Below are 19147 nucleotides of genomic sequence, written 5' to 3' on the forward strand. Positions count from 1 at the left end.
TACATTTTTTGGCACTGTCTGCATTTTGTTTCTGAATTATTCCTTTTCTCCTTCATCAATTTTTACCTCTCTTTGAGATTATGACCATTATATAAAACTATGCTTTAACATAGCTCTCCCAGCTTTTAAAACTCTTTAAAAGAATTTAAGTCATACGAAGTATGGTCTCTGACTACAATGGAATTAAGTGAGAAATCAGTAACAGCAAGATATTTAGAAAAACCCTAAAAAAGTTGGAAAATAAAAAATATACTTCTCACTGATATGTGGTATATAAACCAAAACAACAAAAGAACAAGACAAACAAATGAGAAAGAAAAACTCATAGACACAGACAATAGTTTAGTGGTTACCAGAGGGTAAGGGAGAGTGTGGGGGGTGGGAGATGAGGTAAGGGGATCAAATATATGGTGATGGAAAGAGAACTGACTCTGGGTGGTGAACACACAATGGGATTTATAGATGATGTATTACAGAATTGTACACCTGAAATCTATGTAACTTTACTAACAATTGTCACCCAAATAAATTTAATAAAAATATATATATACTTCTATAATACCCATGATCAAAAAGGGTATCAAAAAAGTAAATTAGAAAGTATTTTAAACTGATTGAAATTGAAAACAGAACACATTGCTATTTATGGGATGCCACTAACTTAGTACTTAAATGGAAATTAATAGCCCTTAAAGTCAATGTTAGAAATGAAGAAAGAGGGGCGGCCAGCTATCTCAGTTGGTCAGAGCGCGGTGCTCTTAACAACAAGGATGCCGGTTCGATCCCCACATGGGCCACTGTGAGCTGCGCCCTCCACAACTAGATTGCAACAACTACTTGACTTGGGGCTGATGGAACCTGGAAAAACACACATAAAATAAATAAAAGTTAAAAAAAAGAAAGATCTCAAATCAATGACCTCAGCTTCCATGGTAGGAAACTAGAAAAATAACTAAACCCAAAGTGAGCAAAAAGAAGGAAATAAAGATTAGAACAGAAACATAACCAGAAAATATGAGGAAAATATCAATGAAACCAACAGCTACTTCCTTGAAAAAAAATCAATAAAATGGATAAACTTATAGGGACAGATCAAAAAAATCAGGAAAGACACAATTCCTGATACCAATATGATTCCTGATACCAATATCAGGAATGAGATGGCATCACTACTACTATTAAAAGGATTAATAAGAGCATATTATGAACAATTTCATGACAATGGAGTCAACAACTTAGACGAAATACACTGTTTTGAAAACCATGAATTACGCTCACTCAAGAAGAAACAAAACCTGAATAGCCCTACATCTTCAAAACAGAGTTCCAAATAATCTATAGGGGAAGAAAGAAATACTGGTTGAGTCACAGTCGGGGACCACACAAAGCAAGTGCCCGACACTTGACTTCACCTGTTGACTTCATGGAGAAGAGACAGGCAAAAGCAGTTTAGCCAGCTCTGTTTGGGAAAAGTTGAGTCACAATGAGATCGAAGTTTTCCATAAACCTGCAAGTCACCATTCAAATGCACTTGGATCAAACACACTCAGTTACATTAAAGAAGGTGGGTGGGGAGTTCTAAGCCCATCCACACCTTGACACACCTTGGAGAATTCCTTTTCAGTTGAACATTGTGGGTACACAGATTTCACTGGGAGAAAAAAAAATTATAGAAATCCTCCTTGGACAAACCTAAAATGCAGACTCTTAGCAGCCCTGGGAGTTAAGAACGGACCAAACAAAAACATTCCATTGAGTGGCTTGGCCCACGGTTAGAGCTTCATAAACCTTCCCTCCCACTTGGGAACACACAGGGAATCACACAGAGCGATGTACCCTGCGCTCACCTGTAAATCTACTCATAGGACCTTTTTGCTCTAATTCTCTCTCTTGAGTTTCTCTTAAGCAAGAAAGGGGGATCTACGTCCTCAGAAGCAGTTAACCATATCCAAATAATTTCGATGGATTTTAAGGAAAAAGCAAACATTCTCCTTTTACAGGGGATGATGGGCGCATGCCCAAGAAAATTACTCAGCACTTGTTTTTCTCCACTTGGGTTCTCCTAAAATAGTTTCTTCAATGCCGTGAATATCTAGACCCTATCGCCCATCACCGTTCGGTTTTGCTTTCGGAGAACGACTGCCGCTCCACCCAGCAGACCCCCGCTGGGCTCAGAGGAGGCCCTAGGGAGGACGCCGCCCGGGGAGGGGGCGGACCGGGCGTGGGGTGTTACGAAACCTCGGGAACAGAAGGCCCCTCCTCGGAGGGAGGGGCTGGGGCCCGGGGGCCTCGATCTCTAGAAGCCGCAGCACTGGATGCCAGAACTCAGTTCCGTGGGGCTTCTTTGGCCGTGGCCAGGAATCCAAAGCAGGTGCCCCTCCCCCCGTGGTCCCCAGCCCCGTCCGCTGTCCTCGCGCGTGCCCCGCGCGCCACCCACCCACCCGGCCATGTCGTCCTGCAGCCGCGTGGCGCTGGTGACCGGAGCCAACAAGGGCATCGGCTTCGCCATCGCACGGGAACTGTGCCGGCAGTTCTCCGGGGACGTGGTGCTCACGGCGCGGGACGCGGCGCGGGGCCGGGCGGCCGTGCAGCAGCTGCAGGCCGAGGGCCTGAGCCCGCGCTTCCACCAGCTGGACATCGACGACCTGCAGAGCATCCGCGCCCTGCGCGACTTCCTGCTCAAGGAGTACGGGGGCCTCAACGTGCTGGTCAACAACGCGGGCATCGCCTTCAAGAGTAGGTGCGGGAGCGGGAGGTCCCTGGGGTCTCCGAGGGTGCGGGGCAGCGAGCTGCAGGCGCCCCCACACATCCCCTTGAGTGACGGGGGAGGACAACACGCGCCCCCCAGGACGCCTTCTGTTCGGTGCGCTCAGCGGCAGGCGGCCCGGGGCACCCGGCACAGCTCGCCACGCCCGCCTGCCCCCCGCCGGCCTGTGCCGGCCTGGGCGCCGCCCCGGGCCCTCCCGGAACTGGCGGCTGCTGCGTTTTGCAAGGGCACCGGCCTCCTGGGAGGGGGCAACGCCCTGCTAAGCTCTTCAGCTTTTTGTCTAATGCAAGAAACATTTTTCTTGCCAAGGATCCCCAAGCTCACTGTGGGCTTTCGCTTTCCTTCAAAGAGCGCATTCATAGATGCCAAGAGGCATCTGCCCAGGACAGGAAATGAATCGCTGAGCCCCGCTTAGCGCGCACTTGCACTTTAGTGGACTGGAGACTTTGTTTAACGGAGAACTTTGATAGGCTCCAGCAAAAAGGAAGCGAGCCTGTTCCCTCCCCCCAGGGAACTGATGTTTGTTATCAAACACCTAAGTGCGGGTGTAAGTAGCATCTTTGCTACTTTGGGGGCGCGGGAGGGAATCAAGATTACTTACTCTATTACTCTTTTAAGAAACTTATTGAACTGTCATGCGCTGCCGGTAGAAAGAAATAAACAGGCCAGTCTTACTTACAACTTAGTGGGGAAGAAAAACCTAGAGGCAAAACGGAGTAAAACGAACTACTCGTGTAGTGTGAAACAAGTCCTCATGCCCCCGTCCTGGGCGCTCACCGTCTCTGTGCAACCATAACCTGCACCTCAGTCTGCGCGCTTTCTGGGAAGTGCAGGTGGGAAGTGGCTGACACCCCTGGGGCCAACGGCTGAGGGATTGGTGCATAAATACCTGGGACGACAGCTGGGGGAACAGGTGCGCTGGAAGCCTTGCCCCTCAGTGTGGGCATTGGACCAGCGGCATGTGCAACCGGGGCACTCGCTGGAATCACAGGACTTCAGGCCTCACCCCACACCTGCTGAATTAGAACATGCATCTTAACAGAATCTCGGGGCCACCTGTGCCCCTCCACGTTTGAGAAGCAGTGATCAAAGTGAAGGGTTCCCCAAGTGTGGCTGGCAGACCAGTAAGAGTCTCATCACCTGAGAACTCGTTAGGAGGGCAAATGCTGGAGCCCCAGCCCCAGACATTCTCGCTCCTAACTCTGAGGGTGCCGCCCAGAAAGCTGTGTTTTAACAGGCCCTGCAGGTGATTCAGATACAGGGTCTGAGAACCACCAGCCTAGTGACTTAGAAATTGTAAAGTTAGTTTTTCCTTTAATTAGAGATGAGAGCCACTTTGTCATCTGAATTTTAGGGGGAAATGCCTGAGTTTGTCTTTGTTTCCTTTCCTTTTTGAAAGCTGATGATGCCACGCCCTTTGACATTCAAGCTGAGGTGACACTGAAGACAAACTTTTTTGCCACAAGAAATGTCTGCACCGAATTACTGCCAATAATAAAGCCTCACGGTAAGTCCAGTGTGTGGATGGTCCGATTGCATCCCTCCACAAGGAGTGGACCATGGGGCTGTCCCACAGAAATCACCCAGCGGTGCTATTTCTCTGTAGGGAGGGAATAGAAACCTGCATTATTTTCTCATAATACTGTATCTGGCTCCTCACCCAAACATTTAGCTTTAAAAGATATGTGTGACACATGGCTATGCTTATGAGCCCTGTGTCATGAGCTCAACCCTAGAACAGTATAAGATGTTGCAAGTCACAGAAAGGCCCCATGCCTTTTGCAATCTCAGTGAGTCCTCCTCTAGCTCCACATGGTGACAGGGCCACACCCAGCTCATCTGGGGATTTGGGGGGCGGGGTAGTATCTGTTCTAGCTTTATTATGATTTCCCCTGTATTCCTTTCTTCTCATACCAAGCTTTGTCAAGCTGATTCAGAACATCCCAAAGAAATGTTTCTTTATTAGGTAATATCTTGCCCACACTTCCAAGGATTCAACAAATAACTTTTCTTACTTTTTCACAAATATTTGTTGAGTGCCTACCATAACCCAGGCATTACTCTGGGTTCTGAGTACACAGTGGACAGGGTCTAGCCGGGGAGACCGTTATTAACAAAGAATCATGAGTGTAAATTACAGCTGTGCTGGGAGAGGGAAGAGAAGACTTGCTTGCCTGAGGATTTCTTTCCCAAGAAGTCAACTGTGATTCTTAGGAAAAACAACTCTGTGGTTCTTATTAGAAATGTGGTGTGGTGTGTTTTTTTAATGTTTTTTTTCATTGGGGAATATTGGGGAACTGTGTTTTCCAGGGCCCATCAAAGTCAAGTCGTCCTTCAATCTAGTTGTGGAGAGCACAGCTCAGCTCCAAGTCCAGTCGCCGTTTTCAATCTTTAGTTGCAGGGGACGCAGCCCATCATCCCATGCAAAAATCAAACCAGCAACCTTGTTGTTAAGAGCTCGCGCTCTAACCAACTGAGCCATCCGGCCGCCCCTTCAAATTGTTTTGTGGTTTTGGCCTGCATGTTTGGGTTCATGGATAGAATTGCCTCCTTAGTAGCTGTGAATTATTGTTAATATGAATAATTCATTTAGTACTTTACTAGGTATTAATGATTGCTTTAAAAAATAAGGAAAATCAAAACCAGGTTGGAGCATCAACCAACTGAATGCGTGGAAAGAAGTATCCATCATGAAAGACAGACAAAGGTCATTCCCCAAGGCATAACTTGACCCTGATTTTGGCAGTCAGGGATAGAGGTGGCCTCCTCTGGCCCTATTCAAGTGAGGGCTCCGTCCCTAGGAAAGCACCTGGAGGGTGTGTATGTGTGTAGGGGGGTGTTTTATAACCTACCTGGTGATTCTGCTACAGACCTCCTCACCTAAAATGTTAAACCGCACTGGTACCTTCTAGAGTCCTTTTTTTCCAATCAGCAATTAAACCTGCACCGTGACTCAATCGCATATTTGGTATAGTCAACCAACAATTGTTTATTTGTCACGTTTCCATATTATTTATTATTCTGTTTCAGGCAGAGTGGTGAATATCAGTAGTCGCGTGGGTACAAATGCTCTTGAAAACTGCAGCGAAAATCTGCAGGAGAAATTTCGATGTGAGACACTCACAGAGGAGGACCTGGTAGACCTCATGAAAAAGTTTGTGGAGGATACAAAAAATGAAGTGCATGAGAGGGAAGGCTGGCCTAACTCGGCGTACGGGGTGTCCAAGTTGGGGGTCACAGTCTTATCAAGAATCCTGGCCCGACGTCTGGATGAGAAGAGAAAAGCGGACAGGATTCTGCTCAATGCGTGCTGCCCTGGCTGGGTGAAGACAGACATGGCTGGGGCTTCCGGCTGCAGGACTCTAGAGGAGGGGGCTGACACCCCTGTGTACTTGGCCCTCCTGCCTCCCGATGCCACCGAGCCTCACGGCCAGCTAGTCCATGACAAAGTGGTCACACATTGGTGAATGTCTTTTTTGTGCCTAATGATTAATAAACATTTGTGGAATGAATGGTGCTATAGTCTGATCAGTTTCTGTCCTTCAGAAGTGTCTGTTAGGATCTCCCAATGAGAAGTTGTCATGCAGGGTGGCATGCGGGGTCTCAGCTCCCGCTCCCGACATAAGAACGTAGGATACAGTGAGGCCAAAAAGGAACACCCATGGAGCCATAGGTAGGGGAGTCATACCACTATAGTCTCGCTGGTGGCTTGTTGGACACACAGGAAACAGGAGCCACACTATCCGCAACCTGCCATCCACTTGTCTCTGTGAACCAACCTTACTTGCTAGCTGCAACCTGCCGTGCTAACTGCAATCCGCGCTCGCTAGCTCAGCCACCATCTTCTTGCTAGCCCCCCTTTTCTGCTAGCGTAGCCACAGCAGTTATACCTGTGGCCAATGGCCCACTGGTTACAGTTGACGGCCAACTAGCCTCAGCTGATGGCCATTTACCACCAGAGTGAGCACCTTTCCACATGACGCCGAGAGTCTGGAAACTGCACTCCTTGCTCTGTCTACACAGTATCTAGTTCTGGGATCGAGCTGAGTGATTTTGCTGTGCCCGATCTCTTTAGCCTGAGAGGAAGAACCTAGTCCTGTGGTTCTTAAGGGTGAGAGGGTATCAGAATCACCTGGAGGGCGTGTTAAAACATTGCCCAGAGTTGGGCCCAAGACGGTGCATTTCTAAAAGTTCCCAGGGGCTGGTGGCGCTGGGACAGCACTTTGAGAGCCACTGGTCTGATGGAGGTCTCAGGGCTGTGGAGCGGTCTCAGCCGTTTTCCCGCTGTCTGCTGTTTCTAGGTTGTTGACTCTGTAATGATGATGACTCTGTAAAGATGATGACTGATGATGATGTTTCCTTAGCTTTGCAACCCTGCTCTGTATCTCAATCTGTTTTATTATATTTGATTACACTTTAATTGGTCTCATACTTAGGAAGTAGTATATGTAGCTTGAAGGACTCGGGAGGAATGTCTTTTTTTTTTTTCCTGGGGTATTATTTCTTCCAAATGGGTTTTTCTTTTAGGTTTTGCATTCTGTGTTCTTCCCAGATTGTTTGCAAGGTTGCCCTGCCACTTCTTCCATTTTGTTCATGCACGAGCAACTTTGTCTAGACCACCATCTCTTTGCTCCGATATATGCAGATGTCTTCTCCTTAACCTGCTCCCACTCCCCTCTGAGCTACAGTCCAGGGTGGTTCGTCAGATGCCTCCCCAGCCCCTTTTGTTGTCTCTGACAGCAGGCAATTCCACTTTCACTGCTTTCTAATGGGATTGGTTTTCCAAAGAGCCTCCCAGGTTCTGGTTATACCCTGCAGAAAAAAAGACTTGGAGACTAAAGGATCTTGCGAAAGAGAAGAAATACACTTTTGAAGAAAGTTTGCAATGGAATCAAGATCTCTGCCGGAACGGCTAGCTAAATGCCAACAAAAATACAACAGGTGCACAATGGACAAAATCCAAAAGAAAGAAGCCACACATTTACCTAGTTTGTGATGGGCTGTTCACAGTGGGAACAGCAACATTGTCACTTGATTGTGAGTAGAAAGTCACATCTCCTGATGACAGCATTGCCGAAATAAGGGATAATGCTCTTTTTCCATTTGGGAATCAGTAAAGTATAGAAATGCTCAAGGTTTCATTTATTTGGGGAACCAGGACTACACAGGTGACTCTGTTATTTCTGGTTTATTACAGGGTTCAAGGTATTTACTTTTCTTGACTCTCCAGCTTACAGTGGCAGCATGGCAAAATGCCGGACTAGCTCTCTCAACCCTCACCTCACTTTTCCATCCACTTTGGGTACATGGAAGTCTGAATCCCACCCAGCTAGCATTTCATTTCCTTCAGCCATCTCTATATTGCCTGATGAAATTCAGCATGCTCTTATATTCATCTCAGACCATAACTCCTAAGACATTTTCATGACATCCTATCTTGCTCTAAAATCATTTTAATGGCTCTCGATCAATCCAGAACCACTTTCTATTCTGGCCTCCCTCTGCAGCCAGCCTCCAGAGTCCTGCCAATGATGGGCAGTAGTGGCGGGACCGTGTAGCACTTTTGGGCTCTGCCTGATGGAACCACAAACAGGAAATGTGCAAGGAAACAAGTTAATCCTTTGTATTCTCCCTTTGTCTCGAGCCAAATCCCACCTTGACATTTTTGGATCTGCATGTAGCCCACTTAGAAGACCCTTAATTGCAAACTGCTGATCTGAACGGCATGTCTCACTTTTATGGAAGGTCCTAGGGGGCCCTGATTGGATGGACTGCCCAGCAGCCTCTTCTCAAGAATTATCTCCTGGCCCCCTTCTCCCTGCTTCTTCCCCGTGTTTGCAGCTCCAGCAGCCTCAGTTGACTCCTGCTGCTCAAGGCCCTTCCTCTAAAGAGCAGGACCAGCTAGACTGGGACAGGGTAAGCTCAGAGCTGTTACTGTGAGCAGCTCTGCCCCATCCTATGTGGTCCAAGGAGCAGAGGGAGCCAGCATTGCCAGAGGAGGAGGCAACGGACTCTCAAAAGAAGCCCTTACAGAGTGGCCCAAAGAGAGACAGCCCCCTCCCCATGGTGGCATCCCTTCCAGGGCCTCAGACCATTCCTGAGATCCCTGGTTCTAAGAGATGCTCCAAGATTTCTCTGTATCTTTAAAAGAAAAGTTTTCTTAAGCTAATTTGAACAGGGTTGTTGATTTTTGCAACCAAAAGGAGTCTAATAAAAGTGCATTAAAATGTTCCATGGTTTGCAGTATTAAAGAAAAAAAATAGGCTTGGACTCAGAAGGAAAAAAGAAAAAAAGCATCATGAATTGAGAACCCATGGCATACTAGGCCATATGTCACACTTAATACCTTTCCCAACATTGTCTGCATAATTCTCAGAACAGTCCTTTGAGGTAAGTATTGATGTCATTTTTCAAATGAGGAAATAAAGGCTTGGAGGGGTAGATTAATTTGCCCAAGGTCACATACCTGAGTCACAGGCCAGGACCATATCCAGGACTGTCTGACACTAGAGTTCCTTGGCTTTTCGTGGCACTGGGTGCTTGTCATATCCAGCGTCAGTATTACAAATCTAGAGATCATGGGTAACTCCCTTGGTGTAAACATTAACATTTTCGCTGTGACATTCATCTATAGTCAAATGATATTTCCATGCCGTTGACTGCGGCATTCGACTTTACCCCACAAGCTCAGTGTTCCAAAAAGGAAGTGTAGGAAAGCAGATGTCCATTTTTCTATATTTTTGTGTTTTTCAAGAATGAATAACAATAGGAAATGTTTATTCTTTAATCATTTATTTTAATAAAATGCAGCACCTTAACTGTATTTACTTAAAAATATAAATACTAATTACATTAGTATTTATATTAGTAATTATTTCCTGTGGATTTTTGACACATTTTGGAGAATAAACTGGAAATCAATTAACTCAGTGAAAAGGTTAAGGGAGACTGAATCTAGGTGATCTTAGGCCATGTGGTCATTGATCCCCATTAGCCTCAGTGAACTTTTCCATAAAGTAGATTAATGAAATAGTTTAAAAGGGGATTACCCCATACGACGTGTGTTCTAGACACCAGGTGGAGCCAGTGATCCCATCCACATGGGCTTTTCTGTGATATACTAGGTTGGTGCCTGTGTGGGAAACTCACATCTAGTATCGGCTTCAAAACTGCCCTTGGACTTCTCCCTCACCTACTGAACTGCAACAAGGATTGTGACAGACCAAGAAGCTGAAGAGTGGTGTGGTGCAGAGGTGAAACGGGATAATGACGATCCTGACGGAGGTTTACTTGTTACTGCAAGTCAACCACAAGTGGGCACAGCATCAAATACAGAACTACACAGGACCTCCATCTAATGGGTGGAGTACAGCCGAGTTTAGAAGAGACAGGCTTGGAAGGTCACCAATGTCTGCACACAGATACTCAGAATGTCTACCTGACCAGCCTCTCTAATAGGTGGGCCAGCCTGAGCTGGAGAATGCCTTCTTTATCATGATCAGAAGAGGTAAGAATTAAAGTTCTGATTTCAATCAAATTTGAAATGCCCTGATTAGTTTGAGTATCATATGTAAGGAAGCCACTCTATTTACCTGTCTTAAACAGATGAACATAGCTAAGCAGACTTTTAAGTGTGACAAGACAATGTGACCCAAGACCGATTTCTTGTAGGAATAAACTTTCAGATATTAATGCTGTACATTTACTGTCAATTCTGATTATAAATGGAGTTGGTCTTTCAAGAGTTCACAATACGGTTGACCTTTGAACAACACCAGAGCTGGGTCACCCACCTCCCACAAGTCAAAAACCCAAGTGTAACTACTACCGGAATTTGTCAGTTCATTTTAATTGCCCTCCCACACACCTGAAGTTCTTTAGAGCTAGTTGATATAAATACAAGGCATACGTATTATTTTATATAAATGTATTAGGACAAAGTTATACCTGGCAGTTTTGACGCAAATAGACTGGTTCTCTTTTTCAATGGTGAGTACAAGCAGTTCTTTCATCTCTTACTAGTTCAATAGTGTGGAGTATGGCTAAAATTTGAGGAACCTGAAACAAAATAAAACAAAACAACTCACTGTATGCCAACTGTTTTTGTTGGCATACAACAAAAACTGGAGTTTTATTAGGAATGACTTTTCATGAAATTAATCCTTTTTCGTGCTAACTCAATCCTATAGTTTTCCTCTGCTTCTACTTTAAGAAAATTCCTCAAACTGACCATTAAAGGATTAACAGCTGAGGCACTTGGTATATGCCAAGTAGACATGGAGGTGGCTAGGTCAGAGGTCCAGCAACCCAAATTATTAAAAATATTCTTGGTGATTTGAGGGAGGTTAGATCGCCTCGGAAATCTGACACGAAGCACATATACCCTTTCTCCAGAAACATACATGTACACAAGATGTTCCATACAATTTTAAAGTGTTCATGGACCTCCCACTCTCACCCCATCCCCCAAACTTTCACGGCTGCCTCGCCCTGGGAAGCCTCATACTAGATCTGAAAATTCCTAAAGTACCTTCAAGGGTTAAATGGGCAGTGGCCTCTGCAGAAATTATAACCTCATTCAACAGGTGGCAGTGCTTTGGTTGGCTGGGAGCCCCAGCTGGTGCAGCCAGGATTCTCAGGGGAACTCCGCCCAAGTCCTATCATTCAAGGTGCCTCTCGCCCCGCAGCTGTCAGGCCAGGTTGGGTGCGTCTGAACTGTCCAGGTCCGAAGGCTCCTGAGAATGACAGAAAGGGGAGTGAGTGTGTCTGTAAATATTCATGCTCTTTAGAATTGGCGTGAGGTCTCCTTTCTGAGCCAGAGTCCTTAACGAAGCTCATTTCGGGCATGAATTCCCGCACCTCTTCTGATGCCGAGGGTCGAAAAGCGCTGGCCTGTAGGACACGGCACCTTAACCGCGGTCCCCGAGCCTCCTGCGGCTCGCCTCCACCCCGAGGGTTTGGATGTGGTCCCGATGGAAAGGATGGGCTGAGCCAGGTGCCACGAGCCCCACCTTTCTTGAGCCCCACGGTTCTATTGTCTGTAACTTAAAGCTCCTCCCAGGTCGGCTGATTCACTGGCCGACGTCCTCTTTCTCTGGACGTGTCGGGGGACTTCCAGGTGAGGGACGGAGCCATCCTGCCCACCGGTGCGAGGCCTTCGGGGAGCAGTCCCGCGGGGAGGGCAGGAGCTAGTTGTTGAGGCTGACAGCGACGTCCACCGAGGGGCGGGAAAACTGCAAGAATAGGGGCAAGAGCCCTGAATCCCGCAGTCTGCGCGCAGGAACCGCCCCCGCACGCCGAGGACCCGCCTTCCGGCCCCCGCCACACGCCGAGGTACCGCCTCCTGGTCCGCCCCCAGGCCCAGCGCCCGCCTCCCGGCCCTGCCCCAAGCGTCGAGTATATGCCCTTGGTCCTGCCCCACGCACCGAGGACCCGCCCTGTCCCCGCCCCCGCGCGCCGAGGGCCCGCCCATCGGCCCCGCCCACCGAGAGCCCGCCTTTGGCCTCGCCCCACGCACTGAGGACCCGCCCTGTCCCCGCCCCCGCGCGCCGAGGGCCCGCCCATCGGCCCCGCCCACCGAGAGCCCGCCTTTGGCCTCGCCCCACGCACTGAGGACCCGCCCTGTCCCCGCCCCCGCGCGCCGAGGGCCCGCCCATCGGCCCCGCCCACCGAGAGCCCGCCTTTGGCCTCGCCCCACGCACTGAGGACCCGCCCTGTCCCCGCCCCCGCGCGCCGAGGGCCCGCCCATCGGCCCCGCCCACCGAGAGCCCGCCTTTGGCCTCGCCCCACGCTCTGAGGACCCGCCCTGTCCCCGCCCCCGCGCGCCGAGGGCCCGCCTATCGCACCGCCCGCTCCCTGGAGAAGGGGCGGCAGGGGCTCGGGCGCGCCGCTTGTTCCGCGGTCCCGGCTCGTGGCCGAGCCGCAGCAGCTGCCGGCTCTGCCAGCCGCAGCCCAGCGGGCTCCTCGGTACGCGGGCGCGTCCCCGAGGAAGGCCGCCGCTGCCGCGGGTAAGTCGGGCCCGCGCCCTCGGCCGCCGGGCAGTGCCGGAGGAGCCGGAGGAGCCGGGACGTCTTCCGCGGGCCCGCGAGCGTGGAAGCGGCGCGTGCGACCTCCCTCGGCTGCGCAGGGTTCCGGCGGCGCCGTGGGGGCGGTCCCGAGTGTAGGTGGCTCCTCCGAGCGCAGCCCAGCCCGCACTGCTGCAGTGCGGGGGCTGTTGCGGCGAGGCCGCGCGTGGGCGTGAACTCCGGCCCGAGACCCCCTAGGGGCAGCCCGGGAGGCTGGGCAGGGTCTGTCCCAGGTTCCCTGCTCCGGGTGGTGAGGGAAGTGCGGCCACGCCTTTGCCGGCCCGTCGGGGCCTCTAGTCCAGCAGATGGAGGTCAGGTGGGTTATGGCCCCTCCGTCCCTCACCTCGGCCGGCTGACGGAGGAGAAGCTGTGCCTTTGTTTGTGCGGTCCCAGTCGGGGAGGAGGGCTAGAGACCCAAACCTTTATAAAATGAGGGCTTTCCTGATAAGGGGAGAACTGAGACTCTCCCAGTTGTCCCCGGGAGAAGGGATCCGAGCCGCATTGCGCGCGCCCTGCCGCCTGGCCTCTGCGTCTGGCAGGATGGCCGATGCTGCTGGCGTAGAGGCCCTTTCGCAGCTCGTAGTGCACCTGCTTATGGAGACTACCCGCAGGTGTTTCCCTGACCTGGGACAGCTGCCCTGCACTTGGGAAAACCTTTGTAGGATATTTTTCGTAAGGAAATGGAGGCCCTCCTCTTCCCCCAAAGCCTCCTCCCATTAGTGTCTTTAAATTTCCCACAATTTAATCATCACTCTGAAAGATCAAATTCAAGATAATGTGCCCTAGACTTGACTAAACCAATTAACCAATGGCAGACGAATGTTTTCTGTGCTGTAGGCTTAAGGGTCATCATCTATTGACAAGTGTTCTTGCTCGTGGGAGGGTGGCTGTTATTTTTCACTGTCTTCTTTTTCATTTAACTCAGAAACCTTCCTTCATGTAAACATTTTACAATTGACTTCTCTAGGATCTAGCAGTTGATTTTTTTTTTATTTGAATTTGTTTTTCTAAGAAATTAAGAATGTTTAAGGAGAGAGATTTCCTGCTGACATTTTCGATTTTCAGGTGGATACATCTGGTCAGATACACTTGTTTAAGGGATTACATTGTCTAATGGTTAGTAGGCTGTAGAAGAACTTTTATCAGTTTTACTGAGCTGTTGAGTCTCTCACAGAACGTATTCAGGATAGATGGCCACGCAGATCATTGTCAAAAGAGCTAGTTAAGGGCTGAACTATTCATTTTACCTGTAGCATATTGTAGTGAAGGCTCTGGCATCGTGCTGACTGGAGCTGGAATCCTCATTCTGCCAGTTGCTCGCTGTGTGACCCCAGCAATTTTCTGGAGGGCCTGATTCCCAGTGTCCTCATCTGGAGTCCAGTGATATCCATTTCACAGGACTCTTGTGTGTTGCATGAGATAAGTGTATGCACAAATGATGTATTTACCAAGCATACCCAGAAGACTTCCTTAGTGTCGTAGCGAATGCCCCATATTTTGAAAGAGAGGAGCTTGCTTGAATGACTGTTTCCAAACTTCTTACCTGTGCTCTTAGTTTCACCAAATAGTCCTTTCTTCATATAGCCAGCCCCACACTAAACTGCCGCACTTAGCTGCCCTTACGTGGCCAGTACCCTCCCTGCCATGAGCAGTGGTGCCGTGGTTGCCACCCACATCCTAAACACACGGTATCGCTGACAAGGCTCTCCTGCTAACTGGCTGACAGCACCTGTGACAGCACTTTGAGGACTCCTCTGCTGGTAGTTAGACTTCCTCTGTCCTTTCCTGTTGCCCTTGTCACCCTCTTGTTTCAGTCCAACCTCCGTCACTGTTTGCAGCGTTAAATTGAAATGATGTATTTAGGTGTTTCCTCTTTCATTAGGTTATGAGCTATGAGAGTTGGGACCCTGTCTTTTTCATGTTTCTTTTCCCAGTCCTTAGACACTTAATACAGTGAACAGGCTATGTATGGAGTATTTTAGTGGCTCAGAGATGCTGGATTTCAGACTTGTAAGTTTCCTGGAGGAAAAAAAGTTGTGGACTATTTGGCTGTACTAACTTCTTACTTCGCAAAATAGAAAAACTACCACCTCTCATTACCATCCTTAATGTTTTCCAAAAGGGTGAAGGCTATTTCAGAAAAAGGGGCAGGCTTTCCCAAGAATGAGTAGCCAGTCTTATGGTGGGGGTGCATTTACATAGTACAATATATTTTTGCAGAGAAGCCCAGCATGAGCAAAGGCTCTGTGGTAGAATGAGTCTTAGGACAAATAGAGTGCCTTGAAGAGAGAGGTAGGTGGAGCCTTGTAGACCACGGGATGAGTGGGTGAGGAATTTGGATTTATTGAGACACTTGGTGCCACAGTCAAGTAGATATTTGCATGAATCTGGACCTCAGGGTGGTTTGGGCGGGTGTTATAAATCCATAGGTCATTAGCATGAAATGGTATTTGTAAGTTATGGAAATGGGGAGCTCACCGAGAATAAAGCAAGCAAGAAAGAACTCAAGGCTTGGTGCCAGGGAATGCCACCATGTCCATATCTTGTAGTTTTCAAAGTTGTAATTTGTTGAATAGACTGATGGGTTGACCTTGAGACTTTCTTTTTTTTAAGGAAGTAATAAAACCAAAACTTGAGATAAGCATGCGTGTGTATTGTATACATTATAACATATAAATGAATGTGTGTTTTCACATCAGATCAGTGCAACAGTCCATGTTCTTTGTTTCCTTTTGCCACATTGAGAATGAAAATAAAGGGAAATAGTTGCTGTTGGAGTTAGGGCTAGACCGTCTACATCTCAGGCTTTGCAGTAGGTGCAGTGGTTCATGTATAATGGATGCACCTAGCCACGGGAATAAATAAAATAATCCATCAAAGAATGTACAAGGGCAAGAAGAATAAAATGATGATTACTTGGGCCCTGGCATACCCATCCTACGTCTGGACTCTACACTCAGGCTTAAAGCCATCAGGGCAGCACCTGGCGGGGACCTGGTGGGTGACTGGAGCTTAGGAACTGAACAGGGACCTGGTGGAGTTCTGACGACACTGCTGTCAGACACTGTATCGTACTTATGTTTTTTAACTTTTTTTCTCCCACCAGGTTTTCGTCTAGAATATTTCCAATCCTCTATCCTAGTTGTAGACGATGGGTTTGCTAAATAGGTTATTCCAGTTAAGAGTACTGCTCTGCTTTTCCTTAGGCTTTATAAATGCCCTATGATGGGAGGGGCCATTTGCTTTCAGAACGACCAGTTGGCAACAATGCGTAGTTAGCTGCTCTGTTTCACTCCTAGAATTAATTTTTTCAATTAGGTGGAACCCTAGCATTTTTGCTTCTTCCTGCTCCGTCCACTGGTCTCGCTCAGAATCCAGGAGGGCTGAACTGTTTATCTTGTATCTACCATGGCACCTGGCCCAGAAGCCTTGCTAAATATTTGCATTGGATCGCCAGGTGACTTTGCGCGCTGTAGTGTTTGTGGATGCGTGTCCTCTAGCTCTGGGCTGGGAATGATTTGTGTCCTTGGGTAGCTGCCTCATTTGTTTATTTTTGATTTGCTTTTAGATACTTTCTCTGCTGCGAGAATGTAAGATGGATCCAGAAGAACAGGAACTATTAAATGACTACAGATACAGAAATTACTCTTCAGTGGTCGAAAAGGCCTTAAGGAATTTTGAGTCCTCGAGTGAATGGGCCGATCTCATATCTTCACTGGGCAAGCTCAACAAGGTATGAGGGGCGTAGGTATTTGGATTGCGTCGAGGCAGGGACACAGCTGTCTTTTTATTATTTTAAGGAATTGTCTTATTGCTATCACACCATGTACTGATTATAACAATGAGAAAAAGCAGATAAGAAAAACCACCCACAATTCTGTCACCCATGCTTCCTGCTTTTAATCTATCAGTATACATACTGTGTTTCCCCCAAAATAAGACCTAGCCAGACCATCAACTCTAATGCGTTTTTTGGAGCAAAAATTAATATAAGACCCGGCCTCATTTTACTATAAGTAAAGTACTTATAGTAAATATACTATACTATAAATATAAAATACTACTTATAGTAAAATAAGACAGGGTCTTATATTAATTTTTGCTCCAAAAAACGCATTAGAGTTGATGGTCTGGCTAGGTCTTATTTTGGGGGAAACACGGTACCTCCTTCCAGCTTTTCTTTCCTGAGCATAGAGTTATAGTGTAGATACAGTTGAATAGCCTTTTTCTCAACAGTATTTAGTTCCAAACAAGATAAATTTTAAAATTGCCCAGTCAGTTGTTCAAAGAATAATTGTTCTTCACGTACTGCTTAGGACTTTTATGGCTTTTTCTTTTTTGCTCAGTTTTTTTTTTTTTTTTACCATTTACTGCTGATTGGTAACTCCTGGAAGAATAAAGGATGAAATAAATAGTGAAATCTGGCCAGAAATTCTGTTATGTTTGGACGAAGAAAAAGCGGTCAGACCTAGGAAGACCAAAACCAGTGACATGCAGGTTTGACCTTGGGCTCTGTAGATGGGACCATTGTATTTTCCCATCCTGCCCAGAAAGAGGGTGACACAGTAATCCCCAAGCACTCAGATGACCACCATGACCTATAGGTAGACGATACCTGGGCTCAAAGAGGCTGCGCCCAGCCCTGTTGCTCTCAGGCCAGGGCTCCTGGCTGGAATACCTGATTGTGGAGCCCAGATGCCCTGTGGGACTTGGGAGGTGCCCAGTTCCTACTCTGCAGATCTCCACTCCTCAGGTCACAGACACCAGGGGACTCTAACCAACCTCATTTCTCCATTTACCTCTTCCAGGAACGAGGTGGGGGAGGGAGAGAGTAGAGAATGCTAGCAGCCTGGCCACAGAGCCGTGCCTGGGCAGCAGTCCAGAAAGCAGCTATCTGCTCTCACAGATGGCTGTCAGACACGGGACAGAGGTGGTGGTGACAGATAGTGGCCAGGATGCGGCCGGCTGCCTGGCAAGGTATGTTTGCAGCATGTGAACGTCATGGCTGCGTGCTGGCTGGGATGGACAAACGTAATCAAAGAGCAGATAAGTGCTTGAGAGTTCTTCGGTTTTAAAGCTCTAATGCAGGAATTCTCAAGCTGAAGAGAACACTCACTGTCTTCCAGGAAGGTGGCTTCCTTTTTTAGGGGAAAGGGAGAAGCGCTAGAATGGGATTTAGGCATATTCAAGTTGTAGATGTTTCACTGTTTTAGTACTTGACTCTCCGGGAATTTTTATTTTATTATGTCTTTGTTGAGGTGAAATTCACCTAACATGAAATTTACCTTTTACCCATTCTGGCGCACAGTTAAGTGGCTTTCAGTACATTCCGAGTGTTGTGAATCGCCACTGTCTGGTTCCAGACCATTTTTACCACCCCAGAAGGAAACCCTTCCCATCCTTCCCCGTTCCCAGCCCCTGGCAATCACTGATACACCTTCTGTGTCTGTGGACATTTCATATAAATGGAGTCATACAATATGTGGCCTTCAGTGTCTGGATTCTTACATGTTTTCAGAGTTCATCCATGTGGTAGTATGTATGAGCACTTCACTCCTTTTGATGGCCAAATAACATTCCACGGTGTGGATAGACCACATTTTGTTGATCCACGTGTCAGTTGATGACTTTTGGATTTCCACCTTTTGGCTGTTGTGAATAGCACTGCTCTGAACATTTGTGTACAAGTTTTTGTTTGAACACCTATCTTTGCTTTTTTTGGGTGTATACCAGGAGTGGAATTAAAATGCAGGTTATTGAGTACAGTTGTGATCCTGTAAGGAGCTTTTAAAACATAGGCCATTCATTCATTCAATAACCAGTTGGGCACCTACAACATGCCATGGTGTTCCAGGTATCAGGGTACAGCAGAGGACAAAACAAGACCCCACCCACATTCTGGTGGGGTTCAGGGGGAAGCTGGATGATAAGCAAAATATATGGGGTCTTAGATAGTGATGAATGTTGTGGGAACAGTAAAGAAGGGAAGGGACACCAAGTCTTGGGACATTGTGACATTCAATGGTGTTGTCAAGGACGGCCTTGCTGAGAAGGTGCCCTTTGCCGCAGTACAGAGGCTCTGGTTTGTCTGAGGCCAGTGAGGTGGCCGGGAAGCAAGCAAGGGGTGGGGAGAGCATAGGAGACAAGGCCACAGAGGCGAGGGGTGGGGAGCGTGTCAGGCCTTGTAGGTCTTTCAAACGAGTGTGACAGTGGCCACTGAGTTAGCGGGGAGCCTTGGGGGAGCCGAGCAGAGGAGCTGGTCTGGCTTCCCTTCTGGCGTGCCAGAGGCGTTTCCAGCTGCTCTGCCGGGCGTCAG

The 19147-nt window shown here is 48.0% G+C and overlaps 2 protein-coding genes and 1 long non-coding RNA gene across 6 annotated transcripts in view; 2 read left to right on the forward strand and 1 right to left on the reverse strand.

The window, feature by feature from the left end:
• Positions 1-2059: 2059 nt before the first annotated feature.
• Positions 2060-7195, forward strand: LOC308488656 (carbonyl reductase [NADPH] 3). The gene is made up of 3 exons (XM_081028618.1): positions 2060-2736; positions 4167-4274; positions 5798-7195. The coding sequence occupies exons 1-3, from the start codon at positions 2316-2318 to the stop codon at positions 6232-6234; spliced, it is 966 nt and encodes a 321-aa protein (XP_080884744.1). The 5' UTR covers positions 2060-2315; the 3' UTR covers positions 6235-7195.
• On the reverse strand, positions 5735-12000 carry LOC308488663. The gene is made up of 4 exons (XR_013991920.1): positions 11627-12000; positions 11298-11502; positions 10715-10825; positions 5735-7579 (listed from the first exon to the last, which is right to left on the reverse strand). It is a non-coding gene; the product is annotated as an uncharacterized lncRNA (long non-coding RNA).
• Positions 12001-12630: 630 nt separating this feature from the next.
• The window catches only part of DOP1B (DOP1 leucine zipper like protein B), a 94439-nt gene continuing 87922 nt past the window's right edge, over positions 12631-19147 (forward strand). The window contains exons 1-2 of one of the 4 annotated variants that reach the window (XM_081028578.1): positions 12631-12774; positions 16400-16564. In XM_081028578.1, coding sequence (XP_080884704.1) covers positions 16427-16564 — 138 coding nt within the window. In that variant the 5' untranslated portion in view covers positions 12631-12774; positions 16400-16426. Of the gene's footprint in view, positions 12775-12798; positions 12927-13045; positions 13148-16399; positions 16565-19147 lie in introns of those variants that run through there. The other 3 variants (XM_081028580.1, XM_081028579.1, XM_081028577.1) reach the window with 3 other exon arrangements.

This window comes from Rhinolophus hipposideros (genome assembly GCF_964194185.1).
Source record: "Rhinolophus hipposideros genome assembly, chromosome: 2".
NCBI classification, from domain to species: Eukaryota; Metazoa; Chordata; class Mammalia; order Chiroptera; family Rhinolophidae; genus Rhinolophus; species Rhinolophus hipposideros.